The sequence below is a fragment of the Danio aesculapii genome, chromosome 1 (assembly GCF_903798145.1).
Source record: "Danio aesculapii chromosome 1, fDanAes4.1, whole genome shotgun sequence".
NCBI lineage: Eukaryota > Metazoa > Chordata > Actinopteri > Cypriniformes > Danionidae > Danio > Danio aesculapii.
Window position 1 is genome coordinate 1 of NC_079435.1, and position 16664 is coordinate 16664.

General features: G+C 47.4%; 2 protein-coding genes across 2 annotated transcripts; one reads left to right on the forward strand and one right to left on the reverse strand.

Moving 5' to 3' along the window:
* Positions 1-204: 204 nt before the first annotated feature.
* Positions 205-2362, reverse strand: eri2 (ERI1 exoribonuclease family member 2; the record flags this gene model as incomplete). Its single annotated transcript, XM_056464450.1, has 5 exons — positions 2111-2362; positions 869-933; positions 689-769; positions 443-570; positions 205-358 (listed from the first exon to the last, which is right to left on the reverse strand). Coding segments are annotated over exons 1-5 (475 nt in total), but the record flags the coding sequence as incomplete, so codon positions are not given.
* A 9-nt stretch (positions 2363-2371) lies between these two features.
* On the forward strand, positions 2372-15242 carry LOC130213532 (RNA exonuclease 5-like). The gene is made up of 19 exons (XM_056455424.1): positions 2372-2788; positions 6928-7007; positions 7130-7253; positions 7566-7653; positions 7723-7833; positions 9261-9346; positions 9437-9552; positions 12209-12347; positions 12575-12669; positions 12810-12912; positions 13080-13162; positions 13268-13397; positions 13523-13633; positions 13721-13858; positions 13966-14058; positions 14255-14456; positions 14556-14728; positions 14812-14921; positions 15073-15242. The coding sequence occupies exons 1-19, from the start codon at positions 2612-2614 to the stop codon at positions 15122-15124; spliced, it is 2211 nt and encodes a 736-aa protein (XP_056311399.1). The 5' UTR covers positions 2372-2611; the 3' UTR covers positions 15125-15242.
* Positions 15243-16664: the final 1422 nt, after the last annotated feature.

Here is a 16664-nt window from a genome sequence, read left to right on the forward strand (position 1 = left end):
ACACACACACACACACACACACACACACACACACACACACACACACACACACACACACACACCACACACACACACACCACACACACACCACACACACACACACACACACTACACACACACACACACACACACACACACACACACACACACGTTACACATGACTCCACACAGCAGCAGGCAGTGGGCGGAGCTGAGATTCCTCACCTGACCATGTGACAAACGCACAGAGCTGAGCGGAGGGGGCGGAGCCTGCGCTGTCCGTCAGGAAGACCACGCCCCTCTCCTCCTGGAGGCTCCGCAGCCAGCGACTGAACAGGGACAGAACGATGTGCAGCGGAGGGGCGGAGTCCACCTGATCCTGTCAGCCAACCGCACGACGACAGATCAAACACTAGTCACAGGCTAATGAATATTGATGAGGTGCGAGGCTGTGATTGGTCACCTGTGTGATGCCGGTGAGCTCCGTGCAGAAGGCCGACAGTACGGGACGCTCCTGCGGCTGCACATACGAGTGGAACTCCGACTCCACCGCTCCACTGCACACACTCAGCAGCACCGCGGGGAACTCGACTGCGCACACACACACACACACACACGCACACACACACACACACACACAGATGATTATAATATAATAATAATAATAATGTAGATGTGAAAGAGAGAGAGAGGTATGAAGAGGTCTCACTGATCTCCTGACCGCTGCTGCTCTTCTCTCTCCAGCAGGTGGACTCAAAGTCAATGATGATGAGGAAGGAGAAGCGCTGCTCTGAGAGACACACACACACACACACACACACACACAGGTCAGGGGTGCGTGCTGCTGAACACACTCTCTAACTGATAGAGACCTGAGAGAGACTCTTACTGCAGACTGAAGACCGCTGAGCAGATGAAGATGATGCACTGCGCTGGCGGAGGAGACCCAGCTCTCTGAACACAACAACACAACACAATCAACACCAGCAGCATTAACACACACACACACACACACACACACACACTAGGGCTGCTCAATAACTGGAAAATAACTGATATTGTTGTTAAATATTCAGATTTTACTATCAGTTTTGGAAAATACAGGATCCTTTATTCCTGCGTTAGCTATTCTAAATCAGTGTTTCTCAACCACGTTCCTGGAGGACCACCAGCTCTGCCCATTTTCCATGTCTCCTTAACCAGACACGCCTGATTCAGATCATCAGCTCATAAGCAGAGACTGAAAGACCTGTAATGGGTGTGACAGACAGAGGAGACATCCAAAACATGCAGTGCTGGTGGTCCTCCAGGAGCATGGTTGAGAAACACTGCTAGATAAATGAGTAAAATTTATAAGGTGAGACGCTGGCTCAGTGGTTAGCACTGTGGCCTCACAGTAAGAAGGTCGCTGGTTTGAGTCTCGGCTGGGTCAGTTGGTGTTTCTGTGTGGAGTTTGCATGTTCTCCTCGTGTTGGTGTGGGTTTCCTCCGGGTGCTCCAGTTTCCCCCACAGTCCAAACACATGCGCTATAGGGGAATTGAGGAACTATACTGGCCATAGTTTATGAGTGTGTGTGAATGAATGGGTGTTTCGCACTACTATGTTGCAGCTGGAAGGGCATCTGCTGTGTAAAACACATGCTGGAATAGTTGCAGGTTCATTCCACTGTGGCGACCCCTGATGAATAAAGGGACTAAACATGCAACATTATCTATTGTAGATAAACTATTAATCCCGATACTACTGTTTACAAACTACAGTGGCACCGCTAGTGCTTAGGAGCCATAGTATCACGATATTACCGTAGTATATATGTATACAGTGTGCAGCTCAAACACAAACCGTCATCAACTACACAATAACAAATCAGCAACACAAGAATAAAAACAAACACAACAGCGGAAACACACACACACACACACACACACGCATCAGAGACACTAGTGTGTGTGTGTCCGCGTTAATGTTAGACATAAATGACTCCTGTGAGGAGAAACAGGACAAATATGGATGAAAATAACGCTCTAATGTCCTTATATCAACACTGAGCTGGAGTAAGTGTGTGTGTGTGTGTGTGTGTGTGTGTGTGTGTGTGTGTGTGTGTGTGTGAGAGAGAGAGTGTGTTTCTCACTTCGCCAGTCTCTTTGTTGTCATGTCGCCGCTGTAGATTGAGCGCATGCGCACATCTGCTCGATCACTCAGGCGCGGAACAGCCGGCTCATCATCACTGTTCCTCTTTGCGACTAAACTTCACTACACCCTCGCGAATTTTTAAATTACCCGCACACCGAGGACACTTCCGTTGTTGTGATGAAACATTTCCGTTTTTTTCGTCCGCACAATCACGTGTCTCTCATCGGAGCCTGTGATTGGCGGAGAGCGTGTGTAGTCGCAAACGGAGCTGCAGATCAGGGGAGAGCCTCGATGCCGGAGCTGTAGATGAGCGCACACATGTGCAGCTCTGCCTCGTGTATTTACAGTGTTCTGCGGCTGTATTTACACCACTGACGTCATGACGTTTAGCGCGAGCGCTGCACACCGCCTGGATTACAGATGTGAGTGTGTGACGTTCAGTTTTTAGGGAGGATGAAGTGAAGAGGGGCATCTTTAGTGTCCTCATCGCCATCAGTGTATGAACATGAGAGATCAGATGAACACTGAGGCGGAGGAAGAGATGGAGACTCCACCAACACCACCACCATCATCATCATCATCATCATCATCATCCACTTCCTGCTGTAAGAGGAAATCAGCAGACAGACTGAACTCAGGCTCAGAGAAGAGGAGGAGACTCGAGATCAAACCACAGGTGATTCACTGACCTGCACTAACTAGCCCACATCCACTGATCCACATTCACTAGCCCACATTCACTGGCCCATGTTCACTAGCCCACGTTCACTAGCCTAGCCCACATCCACTGATCCATATTGACTGGCCCACATTCACTAATCCACATTCACTAATCCACATTCACTAGTCCACATTCACTAGTCCACATTCACTAATCCACATTCACTAATCCACATTCACTAGTCCACATTCACTGATCCACATTCACTGGCCCACATTCACTAATCCACATTCACTAGTCCACATTCACTGGCCCACGTTCACTAGCCCACATTCACTAGTCCACATTCACTGGCCCACGTTCACTAGCCCACATTCACTGATCCACATTCACTGGCCCACATTCACTAGTCCACATTCACTGATCCACATTCACTGGCCCACATTCACTAATCCACATTCACTAATCCACATTCACTGGCCCACATTCACTAATCCACATTCACTGATCCACATTCACTAATCCACATTCACTAATCCACATTCACTAATCCACATTCACTGGCCCACATTCACTAATCCACATTCACTAATCCACATTCACTGATCCACATTCACTGGCCCACGTTCACTAGCCCACATCCACTGATCCATATTCACTAGCCCACATTCACTGATCCACATTCACTGGCCCACATTCACTAGTCCACATTCACTGATCCACATTCACTGGCCCACATTCACTAATCCACATTCACTAATCCACATTCACTGGCCCACATTCACTAATCCACATTCACTGGCCCACATTCACTAATCCACATTCACTAATCCACATTCACTGGCCCACATTCACTAATCCACATTCACTGGCCCACATTCACTAGTCCACATTCACTGGCCCACGTTCACTAGCCCACGTTCACTAGCCCACATTCACTAGCCCACATCCACTAATCCACATTCACTGGCCCACATTCACTAATCCACATTCACTAATCCACATTCACTAGTCCACATTCACTAATCCACATTCACTAATCCACATTCACTAGTCCACATTCACTGATCCACATTCACTGGCCCACATTCACTAATCCACATTCACTAGTCCACATTCACTGGCCCACGTTCACTAGCCCACATTCACTAGTCCACATTCACTGGCCCACGTTCACTAGCCCACATTCACTGATCCACATTCACTGGCCCACATTCACTAGTCCACATTCACTGATCCACATTCACTGGCCCACATTCACTAATCCACATTCACTAATCCACATTCACTGGCCCACATTCACTAATCCACATTCACTGATCCACATTCACTAATCCACATTCACTAATCCACATTCACTAATCCACATTCACTGGCCCACATTCACTAATCCACATTCACTAATCCACATTCACTGATCCACATTCACTGGCCCACGTTCACTAGCCCACATCCACTGATCCATATTCACTAGCCCACATTCACTGATCCACATTCACTGGCCCACATTCACTAGTCCACATTCACTGATCCACATTCACTGGCCCACATTCACTAATCCACATTCACTAATCCACATTCACTGGCCCACATTCACTAATCCACATTCACTGGCCCACATTCACTAATCCACATTCACTAATCCACATTCACTGGCCCACATTCACTAATCCACATTCACTGGCCCACATTCACTAGTCCACATTCACTGGCCCACGTTCACTAGCCCACGTTCACTAGCCCACATTCACTAGCCCACATCCACTAATCCACATTCACTGGCCCACATTCACTAATCCACATTCACTAATCCACATTCACTGGCCCACATTCACTAGTCCACATTCACTGGCCCACATTCACTGGCCCACATTCACTGGCCCACATTCACTGGCCCACATTCACTAGCCCACATTCACTAGTCCACATTCACTAATCCACATTCACTAGTCCACATTCACTAATCCACATTCACTGGCCCACATTCACTAGTCCACATTCACTAATCCACATTCACTGGCCCACATTCACTGGCCTGCATTCACTGATCCACATTCACTAGTCCACATTCACTGATCCACATTCACTAGTCCACATACACTGATCCACATTCACTGATCCACATTCACTAGTCCACATTCACTGATCCACATTCACTGATCCACATTCACTAGTCCACATTCACTGGCCCACATTCACAGATCCACATTCACTAGTCCACATTCACTGGCCCACATTCACTAGTCCACATTCACTGATCCACATTCACTGATCCACATTCACTGATCCACATTCACTGGCCCACATTCACTGGCCTGCATTCACTGATCCACATTCACTAGCCCGCATTCACTGATCCACATTCACTGATCCACATTCACTGATCCACATTCACTGATCCACATTCACTAGCCCACATTTACTGATCCACATTCACTAACCCGCATTCACTGATCCACATTCACTGGCCTGCATTCACTGATCCACATTCACTAGCCCACATTTACTGATCCACATTCACTAACCCGCATTCACTGATCCACATTCACTGATCCACATTCACTAGCCCGCATTCACTGATCCACATTCACTGGCCCACGTTCACTAGCCCACATTCACTGATACACATTCACTGGCCCACGTTCACTAGCCCACATTCACTGGCCTGCATTCACTAGCCGATGTTTACTGACCCACATTCATTAGCCCACATTCACTGATCCACATTCACTGGCCCGCATTCACTGGCCCACGTTCACTAGCCCACATCCACTGATCCATATTCACTAGCCCACATTCACTGATCCACATTCACTGGCCCACATTCACTAATCCACATTCACTAATCCACATTCACTGGCCCACATTCACTAATCCACATTCACTAGTCCACATTCACTGGCCCACGTTCACTAGCCCACATTCACTAGCCCACATCCACTGATCCATATTCACTAGCCCACATTCACTGATCCACATTCACTGGCCCACATTCACTAGTCCACATTCACTAATCCACATTCACTGATCCACATTCACTGATCCACATTCACTGATCCACATTCACTGATCCACATTCACTAGCCCGCATTTACTGATCCACATTCACTGATCCACATTCCCTGATCCACATTCACTGGCCTGCATTCACTGATCCACATTCACTAGCCCACATTCACTGGCCTGCATTCACAGATCCACATTCACTAGCCCGCATTCACTGATCCACATTCACTAGCCCACATTCACTGGCCTGCATTCACTGATCCACATTCACTAGCCCACATTCACTGGCCCACATTCACTAATCCACATTCACTAATCCACATTCACTAATCCACATTCACTAGTCCACATTCACTAATCCACATTCACTGGCCCACATTCACTAATCCACATTCACTAGCCCACATTCACTGGCCCACATTCACTAATCCACATTCACTAATCCACATTCACTGGCCCACATTCACTAATCCACATTCACTAGTCCACATTCACTGGCCCACGTTCACTAGCCCACATTCACTAGCCCACATCCACTGATCCATATTCACTAGCCCACATTCACTGGCCCACATTCACTAGTCCACATTCACTAATCCACATTCACTGATCCACATTCACTGATCCACATTCACTAGCCCGCATTTACTGATCCACATTCACTAGCCCGCATTCACTGATCCACATTCACTGGCCCACGTTCACTAGCCCACATTCACTGGCCTGCATTCACTAGCCGATGTTTACTGACCCACATTCATTAGCCCACATTCACTGATCCACATTCACTGGCCCGCATTCACTGGCCCACGTTCACTAGCCCACATCCACTGATCCATATTCACTAGCCCACATTCACTGATCCACATTCACTGGCCCACATTCACTGATCCACATTCATTAGCCCACATTCACTAGCCCACGTTCACTAGTCCACATTCACTGGCCCACATTCAGTGGCCTGCATTCACTAGCTTATGTTTACTGACCCACATTCATTAGTGCGCATTCACTAGCCCCAGTTAACTGGCAATAACTAAAGAGGTGGTGAATGTGAAATAATGTAGATGAGTGGAACTGCAGTGCATTTATACAGGTGTGTGTGTGTGTGTGTGTGTGTGTGTGTGTGTGTGTGTGTGTGAGATCAGGATGTGTTGACGGTGAAGGACGTGTGTGAACTCATACAGTACGTCACACTCAGACGCTCTCACAAAATGAGGAAACCAAGGTATACACACACACAACACACACACATATATATATACACACACACACTCTCTTAAACACGCACTCACTAGAATCACTGTCAGATGACTGATGCTGTGTGTGTGTGTGTGTGTGTGTGTTCAGCTGGTTCAGTGTCAGTGATGAGTGTGTGTCGCGTGTGAACGTGATGATTCTGGACGGACTGACGCAGAGTCACTTCTACAGATACTTCAGTCTCTTCACACACCTGAGGAGCAAATACAGCACCGTGAGTCACACACACACGCACACACACACACATACACCTGAGGAGCAAATACAGCACCGTGAGTCTCACACACACACACACACACACACACACACACACACACACACACACACCTGAGGAGCAGGTACAGCACTGTGAGTCACACACACACACACACACACACACCTGTGTAGCAAATACAGCACCGTGAGTCTCTCTCACACACACACACACACACACACACCTGAGGAGCAGATACAGCACCGTGAGTCACACACACACACTCTCTCGTCCTCTGCTGTGGTGTTCCTCAGAGATGGACACTGACCCCCCTGCTCCGCTGACCTGTTGACCTCTGACCTCTTCAACGCTGAGCTGGCGACGCCCCCTGATGGAGCAGGAACACACACACCGTTCCCAGGTGAGTGGCCGCCCGGCTCTGATTCGCCACTTCCTGTTGAGTGCGTCACATGACCAGTGTTTCCTGCAGCTGCACTGATGTGGCATCCTGTGATTCGCCGCTTCGGCCTGAAAAGGGCGGTACTCAGCAACTTCCTGCTGACCCAACAGGAAATGACCAAACACAGGTTCCCCGAGAAAGGTGAGTCACACACACATATATACACACACGTATACACACTCACACACACACACACATATACACACGTATACACACTCACACACATACACACTCACGCACACACGTATACACACTCACACACACACACATATACACACACGTATACACACTCACACACACACACCATCTATTTACACACCAACATATACCACCACCTACACACACACTATCTACCACACATATACCACACTCACACAATCATATCACACTGACACACACACACCTGTACATATATACCACCACTCCACACACCACACAATATACACACATCACACACACCAGTACTACATACTCACACACACGCCACACACCACACATACCACACCTCACCACAACATATACACACTCATACCACAACTTTTCCACACACACACACTTCACACACACACATACCACACGTCACACACCACACATATATCCACAACTCACACACACATATATACCCACTCACACACCACATATACCACACTCACAACACACACAGACACCTCACACCACACAATATACCACTCACACACACTCATATACACACTCACACACACATATACCACTCACACACACTCACACACACATATACACACACACACACACACACATACACACTCACACACACATATACACACTCACACACACTCATATACACACTCACACACACATATACACACTTACACACACACACACACATATATACACTCACATATACATATATACACACTCACACACACATATACACACTCACACATACACACACACATATACATATATACACACTCACACACACATATACACACTCTCACACACACACACACACACACACTCACACACACATATACACACTCACACACACACACATATACACACTCATACACACTCCACACACACACTGTACACACTCACACACACACATACACACTCACACACACACATATATCCACACTCACACACACATATACACACTTACACACATATATCCACACTCACACACACACATATATCCACACTCACACACATACACACTCACACACTCACACACACACATACACACTCACACACACACATATACACACTGAAACACACATATACACACATATACACACTCACACACACATATACATGCACATATACACACTCTCACACTCACACACACATATATAGACACTCACACATATACACACTCACACACACACATACACACTCACACACACACACATATACACACTCACACACACACACATACACACACATATACATATATATATACACACTCACACACACACACACACACACTCACACACACATACACACATTCTCGTGCACACAAAAACACACTGAGCCATATAAACACACTCTCCCTCCCTGACTGTTTGTGTGTGTGTGTGTGCGTGCAGGTGTGTGTGGCTGTGAGGGGTTTGTGTGCACGGCGAGCGGCTCTGTGACTGACAGCAGCCCGCTGTACGGCCTCGACTGTGAGATGGTGCGTCAACACTACACTCCGCTCTGATTGGCCGGCTGTGACTGACTGTGCTCTGACGTGTGTGTGTGTGTGTGTGTGTTTGTGTTTCAGTGTTTGACGTCTGCAGGTCAGGAGGTCACGCGTGTGGCGCTGGTGGACGCCTCTGGACGCTGTGTGTTAGATGAGCTGATCAAACCACTCAACCCCATCATCAACTACTGCACTGAGTACACACACACACACACACACACACATGCACCTGTTGGTGGCTGCAGATGTACGGCTGTACACAGTGTATGTACCTACCATGAGAGGGTGCAAATGCCGCTTATTTATTTATTAGCTCATTTAAATAGATTATTAATCAGTATACACTTTGATATATTGACAAGGCAAGAAAGAATACGTAAATAAAGGTGTGTGTTTGTGTGTGTTGAAGTGTGTGTGTACGTGCATGGTGGGATGGCTTTAGTTCTGCTGGCGGTTTCTCCACACACTGAAAATGATAAATCAGATAGCGATAGTTTAAACAACACGAGTGAACGCTCTTTAAATCTGATACACTTCATTCAGACATTTATCATAGGCCTATAACTAATGAGACAAATCCTGATCACCTGAGCCGGGGGAACTCCAGGTCCAGTGTCTCTTTAATCGGACAATTCAGCTCCAGCTGCGCAGCCTCCTTGTATGGAACCACTACCGTTGTGTAGCGGACTGGCACAAATAAGCAGACATCCTCATTCTCAATGAGTTTCTGAGTTCTCTCACTCTTCCTACTGAGTTCTTCTGAGGTGATCTGGGAACAGTTCAGTGCTGCTGTGAATACTTTATAAACACCTGTCCTGCTTCTTCAGATTACCTGTCTGATTAAACGAGTTGAACTGTGATTGGCCGGCGCAGTGGATGGTTTTGTCCAGTGAGAACAGTTTAATATCGGCTTCTCTGATTCTGGATAGATTATTATTTTATTGATTAAGGTAGTTGGTGTTTTGCCGCTGAAGCATATCCGCTTGTTAAGTGGTAACGTGTTGGTAACGTGTATGCTTATTTCACACGGACCGCCATTTTAAAGAACCAAAGCGAGGCTGCGGTGGGAAGAAACCCGGAAGTATAGGAGCAGCACTGTAAACACTGCAGTAACATGCTTCAAAATGCAGAAATGGTGTAAACATCACTTTAATATCAGTCAGTTCAGTTTAATTTAAACAATTCAAAGCAATTTAGCATCAAACATCATCAGAATCTCTGTAAGAGTAATACGCTGAGGTGTCCTATAGGCTTCAGTTCATGGCAGCAGGTAAACACTGTGAGGACGCTTCCCTGCTTCAGTCTATGTAACCCTGTGAGTGATAAAACACTGCAGTCCTCTGTAGCTCATCCTCCTGTTGTCTGTAATAGTGTTGTCTCGGTACTGATAAGATATACAGCCAGCTACACAACGTTCCCATTTAACTCCCAACGATACTTCCGGGTTTCTTCCCGCCGCAGCCTCGATTTCACTTTTAAAAATGGCGGCTGCGTGAAATCAGTCACGCGAACACTGTTTCCGGGTTCAAGCCGCCACTCATTTGAATTGAGAAAATATTAGTTTATGATCACTTTATTGATATGAAACATGAAATCACAGTGCACACATCAGTCTGCTGCATCACACATACAAAAACTTTCATTTAATGTGGCATTTTTTATCAATTTTTAAAAAATCTTTAATTTAATTTAATTAACTTTTTCAATAAATGAATCCCTTTCTGGCCATCAGATATTAGGCATGGTTATATATTCGATCGTGATTTTCGAAAGTATTACAGCGCTTAGTAAACGTTTATTATTACCATTTGATGAGTCTCCCCATTCAGTCGTATATAGCGCTCAGACCCAGAAGCCGCTTCGCGTGACGTCACACTGAACAAGCGGTTAGCGACTGGTTTTGTAGCACTTCACCTCAGATGTTATTCGTTAGTCTTGTTTATCTAGATCAGGGCTGCTCCACCCTGCTCCTGGAGATCGACCTTCCTGCACATTTCAGTTGCAGCCCTGATCAAACACACCTGCCTGTAATGATCAAGTGCTGTTCAGGTGCTATTTAATCAGTTCAGGTGTGTTTGATCAGGAGCTGAACTCTGCAGGAAGGTTGATCTGCAGGAGCAGGGTTGAGCAGCTCTGATCTAGCATGACCAACAACACCGCTATTAATATGAAGATCCAGTGATGGGCTTTCATTCTCTCAATCTCACTCAGTTCAGTTGAGCGAGTGTTTAAGCCAATCAGACGTTTAGATTTAAATGTAAATAAAAGGAGGCGGCGCAGTGGGTAGTGCTGTCGCCTCACAGCAAGAAAGTCGCTGGTTCGAGTCTCGGCTGGGTCAGTTGGTGTTTCTGTGTGGAGTTTGCATGTTCTCCCTGTGTTGGCGTGGGTTTCCTCCGGGTGCTCTGGTTTCCCCCACAGTCCAAACACATGCGCTATAGGGGAACTGATCAACTAAACTGACTCTAGTGTATGAGTGTGAATGGGTGTGTGTGGATGTTACCCGGAGACAGGTTGCAGCTGGAAGAGCATCCGCTGCATAAAACGGTCTGGATAAGTTGGCGGTTCATTCCACTGTGGCGATCCCGGATTAATAAAGGGACTAAGCTGAAAAGAAAATAAATGAATGAATAAAAGGAAACAGAAGTGATTTGGTGAGGAATAATCAGCCTATAGCCTTCAGCAGCAGTGTTATTCCAGATTTAATAAGGGATGATGAGGCGGGGTGGTGCTGGATATCTGCAGACCCTTACATAAAATCCCGCAGGCACCTGTCCTGCATACACACACATACACAGCGAGTCATTCACCTCTGATTTACACTGTGTGTATGTGTGTGTGTGTGTGTGCGCGCAGGTTCTCAGGGGTGACGCGGGCGCTGCTCTCCCCAGTCTGCACGCGTCTGTCAGATGTTCAAGCTCTGCTGCTGCAGCTGCTGCCGCCGGACGCTGTGCTGGTGGGACACTCTCTGGACGGAGACCTGCGCGCACTACAAGTACACACACCTGCGCATCTCGCATACACACACACACACACACACACTAGGCTGTAGAGCAGGGGTGTCCAAACTCGGTCCTGCAGATTTGAGCGTCGATGCTTACCGGTTCAGCATTCTTCAAAACATCTTCTTTAGTGTTCAGCAGAATACAGGAACTCATGGGGGTTGCAGTGTCAGAATGTAGACGTGTGTGTGTGTGCGCGCGTGTGTGTGTGGCTCCTCAGCTCATCCACCCTCATGTGATGGACACGTCTCTGCTGTACCGCATGGACTTCGGCCGCCGCTTCAAACTCAAACACCTGGCGCAGGTCATCCTGAAGTGAGTCTCTCACACACACACACACACACGCGCACACACACACACACACACACACACACACACACACACATGTCTATGTAAGTCTGTATGATTCTGTGTGTGTGTATATATAAGTGTGTGTAAATGTGTGTGTGTGTCAGACGGGAGATCCAGTCGGCGGTGTGTGTGGGTCATGACCCCTGTGAGGACGCTCTGGCTGCTCTTCATCTGGCGCAGTTCTTCATCAGGAAGGGTCCGGGAGAGGTGAGTGTGTGTGTGTGTGTGTGTGTGTGTGTGTGTGTGTGTGTGTGTGTGTGTGGTCAGGTGCTGCAGCAGTATCTGGAGGAGCTGTGGATGGGTTGTTTATATGACGTGTGTGTGTGTGTGTGTGTGTGTGTGTGCGTGTGTGTGTGTGTGTGTGTGTTCTTCAGGTGGTGCAGGAGTATCTGCAGGAGTTGTGGCAGCAGCAGCTCCCCGATGATGAAGAGCAGCAGATCTCTGATCATCAGCACAGGTATACATACACACACACACACACACACACACACCCACCCACACACACTCTCTTTCTCACACTGGTCATCATCCTCGCTGACCCTCTCTCTCTGTCCAATCACAGCCCTCAGAGTTTCGGCCACGCCCTCTTCAGATCTGGCCAATCAGCAGTGTTCCTGGGCAGATGCTCAGAGATCAGTGGTGTGCTGTGTGCTCAGATGTGCAGGAGACAACAGTGCAGCAGTGACAGAGAGGTACACACACACACACACATCACATTACATTACACATATCACAACCCAACCCCCCCCCCCAATCCCCCCATCTCAGTTTCTTGCTCTGTATGTGTGTGTGTGTGTGTGTGTGTGTGTGTGCGCAGGTGGTGTGTGTGTTCAGACGGGTGGTCCAGTCGTACTCAGTGAGTGTCCTCCTGTTCTCTTCATTCATCAACACACTGAAGCAGACTACAGCGAGCGGACACCTGCAGCAGGTACACACACACACACACACACAATTGTGCATGTTTCAGGTATGTGCGCATCTGCTGCAGATGTGTGTGTGTGTGTGTGTGTTTCAGGTGTGTGCGCGTCTCCAGCAGATGTGTGTGTTGTATGTGGGACCGCTGCCGTCTGACGCCACAGAGAGACTCGTCCTGAAACTGCTGAAGCGCTGCGGACGCCTGCGGAGCACACGACAACTGCACTACACACACGGGGTACACACACACACAAATATAAATTACACACACTCTCGCTCACACAGATATGCAGTAAGTGTTCAGTTATTCAGTGTGTGTGTGTGTGTGTGTGTGTGCGCGCGCAGGCTCATATGGAGGTGGTGTTTGAGCATCTGGAAGGAGCAGCACTGGCCCTGGAGCGTCTGAATGGACATCAGCTGAGCGACTGCACTATAAAGGTCACACACACACACACACACACACTCTGACCTGAGATCAGCTCTAGTCTAACACTTAATAATCCACAGTTATGATGATGCTGACACTGAGGGCCGTTACTGTCAGATGTGTGTGTGTGTGTGTGTGTGTGTGTGTGTGCGCTTTTGTGTATAATGATGTGTGTGTATATTTATTTGTGTGTGTGTGCGCGTGCAGGTGCGGCGTCCCGTGCACGAGCAGACTCTGGATCTGGACGAGTGTGTGTGTGAGCGTCAGCAGGACCGTGTGTGTGAGCGCTTCCTCTATGTGTGTAACCTGTCGTGTAAAGCGCAGCGGCGAGAGCAGCAGCTGCAGAGCCTCACACACTTGGGGCCCCCTGCAGTGCATGCTGGGACACGCAGCCGACACGCCTTCATCGGTGCGCATCATCTGTGATTTTGTGTGTGTGTGTGTGTGTCATGTGTTTTGTATGATCATTGTTTTGTGTGTGTGTGTGTGTGTGTGTGTGTGTGTATAGAGTTTGCGAGTGCTGACAGTGCTCAAGCTGCAGTGGGCGTCGGCCTCTTCACTGGCAGCAGGAAGCTCTGGGCGTGTCCTGCTCTGACTCCGCCCCACATGAGCTCGTGGACACCCCCTGACCCGCCCACTACTGAAATCAACCCGAATGCACAGCCGGGGGAGGAGTGTGATGTGAGTGACAGCTGTCAATCAAACAGATGCAGAAACGCAGTCTTTAACGTCTCATTGGTTGATTTGTGTCATGTGACGCGCAGGAGCGGCTGCTGGAGCGCAGGATCAGGAAACTGGACAGAAGAGTGGGGAAAGTGTATCGAGCGCTGGAGGGAAACTGCCTGAGCATCGTCATCCTGCCCGGAACCAGAGTGTATGACACACACTGATACAGTATAAACATGACACACACACACTACACATACAGACACTATAAACCTTTACATACACTACTCTTCTCACACGCCAGTAATGCTTTATGTGTGTGTGTGTGTGTGTGTGTGTGTGTGTGTGTGTGTTGACAGTGACGGCGTGGACCACCTCGGACTCTGCTTCATGCACTGCAAACAGACGTGACTCCAGCTCTCGTCAGACACACACAGCGCTGCACACTGTGTGTGTGTGTGTGTGTGTGTGTGTGTGTACTGCTTTACTGTTCATGAATAGTGTTGTGAATAAAGCTGAATGAGCTGCTGTGCTGTGTTCCTCCAACACTCTCTCACTCAGAGAATAACCAGAGCTGCCGGAATCACCAGGAGTCTGTTCATCTGATCCTGATCATCCCTGTAATGTTGATGAAAACATGAATTCTCCATCTTGATGAAGACACAGAGGGTTGATGGTTTAGGTTGGGTTGTTTTGGGGTCCAGATGAACATGTTCTGGGAGTGTTGTCGGTTTCCTCTTTCCCAGTTCTGTTATATCTTCATTAGAAAATAAGTTGAGGAATTTTAAAATCGTCAGCTGGATGCTGATTGGTCAGTGGAGGGAGTCAGGGGTGTAGACAGGACAGGGTGTAGTGCACACACTGGGTCGGGTAGGGGTGCACTCTTAATGGAAAAAAGATGAGGATCTGGACTCGACCCTACACACGAGCTTAATTCAGCTCTTCTACAATTCAGCCAATCATATATTGAAGGTCAGGAGAGAAGCGTAGAAGGCGGTCACAGCAACACTGACACCTCCAAATGGCGTTAAAAGTGTCACACACTGTATTTATAAGGTATAATTCACCCAAAATCAACATTTCTGTCTTCATTAATGATGTATTCACGGCTGCAACATCACACGTGAGCTGACCGCCAGCTGTTTGTTTACTACTGAGAGGACGCGCGCATGCCCACCAATGAAGTCTACTTAGTGAACAGAAGCTGCATATGCGGTGAATAACATGTATACAGTTGTCAATAACGTTCAGGTTGTTGAACAGAGCGATCGTTTGAGAGCCGTGCAGGAGGTTTGATTTGCATCTGTGTTTTTCTCAGTGACGGCAGCCATGAGCCGCACTCAGAAGTGAAAGTGAAACCGGCACACTCATCATTTACATGATCATAGCTCATTTTAGAGTTCTGATCACCACAAACATTTGATCTGTTTATCTTTCATAGTGAACAGTGTTGTGTATGAGAATAAATGTCTAACAGTGACAGTAGAACTGCTCTAGCCTATATAATGCTGAATATAATGCAGGAGGGAATCTGATAATGACTAATGTCTGATCTCACCAGTGAATTAATGATCTAATAATGTCGTCAATGACGAGCACATGTCTCAAACATCAGAACTCTACATCAGAACTATGATTAGTTTACTATGGTCATCACTTTACTGGGGATTATCAAACAGGACATTTTTAAGTTTATTCAAGTCCACACAAAATTCTGCATTTTGACCAACAGTAGATCTATACACTGGCCTAATATTATTATTTTACCATATGTTTGAGAAATAACAATAACCTGCTCATATTACATCTATGATTTTAAGCAAAAAAAAAATGTGATTCTCCTTTTAGCCCGAATCGTGCTGCTCTAGGGTCGGGCGAACTCCTAAAGCTCCCCTGAAGTGCAGTTTTATTAAAGAGAGAGGGTGGGACATATTGTAGATCCTCCCCCTTT

Coding starts and splice junctions, on each gene's coding strand:
- LOC130213532 (XM_056455424.1), top strand. CDS start 2,612: ATGAACATGAGAGATCAGATGAACACTGAGGCGGAGGAAGAGATGGAG. Junction 9,347..9,436: donor ACGGCCTCGACTGTGAGATG/GTGCGTCAACAC, acceptor TTTGTGTTTCAG/TGTTTGACGTCTGCAGGTCA. Junction 13,398..13,522: donor AGTGCAGCAGTGACAGAGAG/GTACACACACAC, acceptor GTGTGTGCGCAG/GTGGTGTGTGTGTTCAGACG.